Source organism: Solenopsis invicta, chromosome 10 (genome assembly GCF_016802725.1).
Source record: "Solenopsis invicta isolate M01_SB chromosome 10, UNIL_Sinv_3.0, whole genome shotgun sequence".
NCBI classification, from domain to species: domain Eukaryota; kingdom Metazoa; phylum Arthropoda; class Insecta; order Hymenoptera; family Formicidae; genus Solenopsis; species Solenopsis invicta.
The window spans coordinates 7,849,807-7,856,553 of NC_052673.1; the positions used below are offsets into that span (position 1 = coordinate 7,849,807).

General features: G+C 30.5%; 1 protein-coding gene across 1 annotated transcript; it reads left to right on the forward strand.

The window, feature by feature from the left end:
• The first annotated feature begins 871 nt into the window (after positions 1 to 871).
• On the forward strand, positions 872 to 6,147 carry LOC105202448 (sphingolipid delta(4)-desaturase DES1). The gene is made up of 6 exons (XM_011170979.3): positions 872 to 2,014; positions 2,583 to 2,759; positions 2,889 to 3,028; positions 3,102 to 3,315; positions 3,436 to 3,647; positions 3,733 to 6,147. The coding sequence occupies exons 1-6, from the start codon at positions 1,933 to 1,935 to the stop codon at positions 3,871 to 3,873; spliced, it is 966 nt and encodes a 321-aa protein (XP_011169281.1). The 5' UTR covers positions 872 to 1,932; the 3' UTR covers positions 3,874 to 6,147.
• Positions 6,148 to 6,747: the final 600 nt, after the last annotated feature.

Below are 6,747 nucleotides of genomic sequence, written 5' to 3' on the forward strand. Positions count from 1 at the left end.
GAAATAGATAGATGTTTCAAAGTTAGCGAAAGCAAGAAGGAACGTTCCAGTGCAGTCTAGTGCAGGAATAGAAAACAAGCCTATTGATGTATTCTTCTAAATCTGAAAGTCTGGATGATCTAGAAGAATATCTCAACATGCTGAGTCCGTTAAACGCAGCCATATTTAACTAAAAAAAAAGTTTTTATTTTTAACAATTGAAATCTTTTCTACAATATGTCGTATATCAATTGCGTAAGCTTTAGCCGCAAGAATTGACCAATCATAGTTGGAAACTCTCCTCACATTCGACTGTGATTGGTCAATTCTTGCGACTTACACTTATGCAACCGACATATGACGTATTGTAGAACAGGCTTAATAGGCTTTCTACAATAAGCAATAGGCTTTCTACAATAAGCAATTAGTTGGTATCATAAGTCATAAGCCATAAAATTTGACCAATCACAGTCAAATGTGAAGAGAATATTCGACTGTGATTAATCAATTCTTATGGCTTATGTCTTATGGTACCGACTAATAGCTTATTGTAGAAAGCTTATTAGTGTAAGAGAGAAAATTTTAATTGTTTTACAATAATGGACACTGTGTTACACAGTGTCGAATTGTGTCGTAGCTCGAAAGCACTCAGGCTTTTGCATAGCTGTATAACTGTATGCATAAAGAAATTGATTGGTCCATTTCCTTATGCATGTGCCAACGAACCAATCAACTTCCTGCATACGGTTATGCAGCTATGCAAAAACCTGTTGGCCTGTGCTGTGGCCTTTAATCCGACTCGACTCGATGATCTGTTCAGCTACAAAAGAAGAGATAAAAGGCCTGTTTGTGTTGCTGCCCTTTTTGAATTAATTTCTTTGTCATCTTTCTCTTTCTTATGATCGAATATATATTTATCTCATCTCGAGTGCAAAAATTTTTGGGGATTTCACGCAACTCGAACAAACCTAAATTGTGCAAAAAAGTGCAACTAAAAAGAACAAATCATCAATTCGGAGTCGGGTCGAATCAATAAATTGAATAAACGTTAATAAATCATGAGAAATCACGCGTAATAAATTAAATTTGTATATCAACCTCTTTTATTATCTCTCGTTTGCTCTGTTGCTCCCGGACGATTATCTTGAAACGAAAGAGAGAGAGAGAGAGAGAGAGAGAAAGAAATAAAATGAGAGAAAGAGAAAGCTTTTTCGAGTGGGAGTAGGAATTGCTTATCATGCACAAATTTCCTAAAATTTCTTCACATGCGTATGTGATAGCTAAAGAAATTGATATCTGCGCAGCTATTTCACAGCAATAAATATCTTTTAATTAGTATTATCTCTGCGTACGCGTATAACGATGTCACGCGCCGAACGAGATTACAGCTTGTTTTGTAACTACATATAGACAAGATTTTGTATACACAGAATGATCCGAATTCATCAAACGCCACTTTGATTTTGAATCTAATAAAAACAAAGAAAGACAACAGTCATTAACAAGTAATCAGGCGACTTTGGCGACTCGAGAATCATCTGTGATGTAAATAAAGTAGTAATTCTACTTTCCGGTTTCAAGTTTATCTCAACGAGAGATCAAGACATCAAATTGAGCTGAATTTTCAAAAATCTACAGATTTCTATCTTTTACTTTGCAACATCTTGTAACTTGACTCGAAGGGGCGAGCGGTACTCCGCGTTTATTTAACGAAAAATAACTTATAGAACGTGATATATCTGGTGATATCTGGACACTCTGTATAATGACAAATAGAAAAAAAGGGGGATACGCCGGCAGTATTATCAGGTAACGTGACGAAATCGCGTGTATATACGTAACGCTCGTAAAAACTCTAGCCTTGACCGTCGCCTACGATACCATTCAGCTTTGGCTATAATCGCTGAGATTATATTTCATCTAGCCTGTTGTACGAAAATTGTCGTCGGAAAAATGGGCCAGCGGGTCTCGAAGACGGATTTCGAATGGGTCTACACCGAGGAGCCGCACGCCACGCGACGTAAAATAATTCTAGGTATGACAGACCGCCAAGATTGGACGAATGATTATTTTCAATGTAACTATCCAAATATTTACACTGAAAATACATCCGTCCAAGATCTGAGGTTTCATTAATTGTAAAGCTGAAAGATTCACGTAACCACACCTATTCTTCCAACAACCATCTATAAGCCTCATATCTTTGTAACGAAATAATACTGCAAAACAATAATTAAACTTATAGATATACATGAATCTTGAATTCATTGTATAAAATACAAAGTTTAATTTTCAAGATATACCTGAATATCAATTTATAACTATTTTAGTGTGTGATGACGATGAAGAGTTTGTGATATCTATCAAAAATTAATATTGTATAAATTAATACTGAAATGTACACTAAGAAAAATTTAATAAGTCTATTTAATTAATATTAGAAATAAGTACATTGCTTTTCATGTAATTTATCAAATTTTATAAATTCTATATTAAAGTTACATGTATATTTAAGAAACATTAATAAACAAAAATTTTTATATTTTAATTAAGTAGTTTAATTATTCTTTTTTAAATGATACAATTAATGTTTTCTATTTTAGAAAAATATCCACAAATCAAACGGTTGTTTGGATATGATCCAAATTTCAAATGGATCGTCACTGCGATGGTACTGATACAGTTCCTATCGTTCTTTATTGTCAAAGATTTGAGCTATCCAAAACTCTTGCTATTAGCATACTGCTTTGGAGGTGTAATAAACCACTCTCTTATGCTTGGTATGTATTGTATTCATTAATATAGAGTCTCATGCAAGCACAACATTCACATGCTAATGTTTAATACATTATTATTTGCTAGTATATGTATATGTATCATATTAATTTATATTACATCTTATTTTGCAGCCATTCATGAGATATCTCATAATCTTGCCTTTGGACATGCTAGACCTACAGCTAATCGATTATTTGGCTTTTTTGCAAATCTGCCAATAGGAATACCAATATCTATCAGTTTCAAAAAATATCATCTTGAACACCATCGTGTGCGTATTGTGAAAAATAATAAAAATTAATGATAAAACTTGTTTTTCATCATATATATATGGACATTTTTAGTATCAGGGAGATGAAAAATTAGATACAGACTTACCAACATTGTTAGAGGCGAAATTATTTTGTACAACTTTTGGAAAGTTCTGTTGGATATTATTACAACCGTTTTTCTATGCATTCCGACCTCTTGTAACGTATCCAAAAATACCAACTACTCTGGAATATATAAATTTAGTTATACAGTTGACGTTTGATGGCTGTGTATGGTATTTTTTCGGTAAGTTTCAGAATTTGCAAAGAAATCAAGATACATTTTACATTAATTGTATAATATAAATCATGTAAATATAAATCATGAAACTGAATCACTGATAAAAAGCAAAATATTGATTTTCAGGTGGTAAAGTGTTATTTTATTTGCTTATTGGCGCTTTCATGGCAATGGGATTGCATCCTGTAGCAGGACATTTTATATCGGAACATTATATGTATAAAAAAGGTTTTGAAACGTATAGTTACTACGGTCCTCTAAATTTCATTACTTTCAATGTTGGATACCACAACGAACATCATGACTTTCCTGCAGTGCCTGGTTCAAGATTACCAGAGGTATGTTAAAAATTAATACAGTTTGAATACAATTATTCATTAATACAATATAATTTGTTATTTATTATTTCAACTTTTTATTTAGGTGAAACGTATAGCCGCGGAATTTTACGATAACTTGCCGCAACACAATTCGTGGGTTTCTGTTTTGTATGATTTTGTGATGGATCCTGAAATCGGGCCATATGCAAGAATGAAAAGAAGGCATCGAGGATTAGATCAATAAATTTTCTAACTTTTTAACTTTTTTAAGTTAAGAATATTATATAAGATTTATGCATTATTGCTATATGGAATTGCATGTTTATTTAATATACAATTTAAAAATTTGCTAATTATTTGGGGTAAAACTTGAGTGTTACATGCTGAGAAGCATCTAAACATATTTTCTTGAAATGTAATATAAATTTGGGGAAAATAATTTAAGGATAATATTAATCTGGACAAACAATTTTTCACTGTTTCTGTTAAGCTTTTTCCATTTTCTAGACGTCTATTTCTTAAAATCTAGTCATACTGTCAATAACTTTTGATTTATTCGTGTCATTTAATATGAGTTATTTTTTATCAATCTTTTTTGCTCAATGAAAGGATAACTTATCTTCAATTCTGATTCAATTTTGATTTCCAACTCAAATTACTAATTTTTTTTCTATTTAGGTTGTATTCAGATATACACAGCTAGCACTAAAAATCTAGTAACATGAATTATAAATTTTCATTAACGTGTATATCGGAACACAATCCTAGTCGTTAATTTGATAATTATTAGCGTTTTCGATGAAATCAGGGTTTTAATCGAATTTTTGAGAGCAATTAACACTGTTACAGTTCAATCTTAATTTGATTGTATATTATATCTAAAGGAACTTCTAATTAAATATGAGCTATGTAAATTGCACTTATTGGAATCCTGGAATAATTTAACCTGCGTTAGTCGAAAACGTTGTGTCTCGCAGAGTGAAATGAATCTGTGATGCAAAAATATATACTCGATGTAAAATATACCGACTCTGTTAAACAATGGCATTGTTATCTAAAACTTGGATCTTGCTGACAAATGTGGAACGGTATATATATGCCACATAATATGAAATTGTATATATCGCTTTAATAAGATGTGCGAAATTAATATGATACATAGACTATTTGTCAAATAATTGTATATTTTTCATAAACAATATATAAGAACATTGAAATAGAAACGTATATAGAGTTTCTAGAATTATTGTAAAATAATTTACATTTTATATTAATTTATCTTATTGTTGCAAACTTGCATATTTATTTTAAAAATTTAATAAATGCACAGTGTAAAAGCGTATAAGATTGCCTAAAAATATAGGTTAAAATTTTTGCGCGATTCTGTCGTCACGTGTTACGTAGCCATTTCCGGTATTTCAAGTCGAAAATGGTTATTAGCTTTTTTATTATTATTATTATTATTATTATTATTATTATTATTATTATTATTAAAATAGGCAGGTGGTGATAAAGTTCGCTTATGTTTTTTAAAGAGCACGTAGTATGGTGGTTGCATCAGCATGATTAGGATTTGAGAGAAATATTTATTATAAATTAAACACAATTTGCTAAATACGTGCATAAATTGACTGTATGTCTGCTGCAAACGTATTGGAGAGCTATAAGTTGGAGTGATAAATCGGATGAGTGAATGCTGAGTGGCTGAATCTATCTTATATGTTTATGGGATATCCTCAGAATATCCATAAGAAATCAATGTCGTTTCTCTCTGCCTGCGTTCCGAAATTTACTACTAGTACTGACAAGTACTTGTGAGAAATATACGTATAATATACGTAACATGAACTATAGATTTTCATTACAAGCAGTGAATTTCAGAACGCAACCTTTTATATGAGACTCTAATTTGAACCCAAGGGATTACTTATTCACAAATAGAGTGCTTGACTGATTTTCGATTTCTTGTGATTGCATACGATTTCAACATAATTTTAAAGTAATTTCGATTTTTCATAAATTTGAAATGATTTCGAACGACTTCGTATAATTTCAAGTGATTTCATATGTTTAACCACTCCAGTGAGAAATGATGATGAAATCGATATCAAACCAACATTGATTTGACGTCGAAATCATCATTTTGATGTCGATTCGACGTCGATTTCATTATCATTTCTCGCTGGGACGTAATTTCCATTTAATTTCTTAAAAATTTAATATTGAATGATTTTCTAATTTTAAATTGATTTTAATAATGATGAGTGATTTGACTGATTTCATGAGTCAGTAATCTCTTGTGTGTGTGTGTTTAAATCTATTAATCTAATTTCGTATTTCAATTCATTAAAATCCAAAAATAATATTATGAAAACATGAATCCATCCGAATTTAAAATGACGAATAGTGACATTTTCGTATTTCAATTCATTTGAATAGTTCATTGGATCCCAAAATAATCAGACACTGTAAAAGCGCGAACTCGGATAAATGAAAATAAATTGCAATTTTCAATTTATTTAAATTGATTTTCATTTGCTGAAAAGTATTCACATTCAAGCTTTAATTCTAATCCAACGTTTGTTTTTTCGTGTAATTCATATCTTAAATTATTCCTGTACAGACTGCAAAATTTTTGTATGAAACAAATATTGACACGTGTTACAAAGTAAACGTAGACGTCATATATTCGAATCCATTTAAATCCAAAAATAATATTATGAATACATCCGAATTCAACATGATGAATAACTCATTTCGTATATATATTTGAATCGAAAAATATAATATAATAGGATATGAATACATCCAAATTCAAAATAAGGAATAAACTTATTTCATATTTCAATTTATTTAAATCTAAAAATAATATAATGGGGACATGAATCCATCCGACTTTGAAATGATGATGAATAGCACATTTCGTATTTCAATCTATTAGAGTCCATTTGAATTTAAAAGTACTTCGGGACTCTAAAGCGCGAATTCGGATAAATTAAAATAAATTGAATTTTCAATTCATTTGAATTTATTTTTGGTTGCTCGGCAGCTAATATATAACATTTAACTCCCTTCATAGCTTTCTGTCCTCTTTTTTCGAAATCCATATACGACGTTT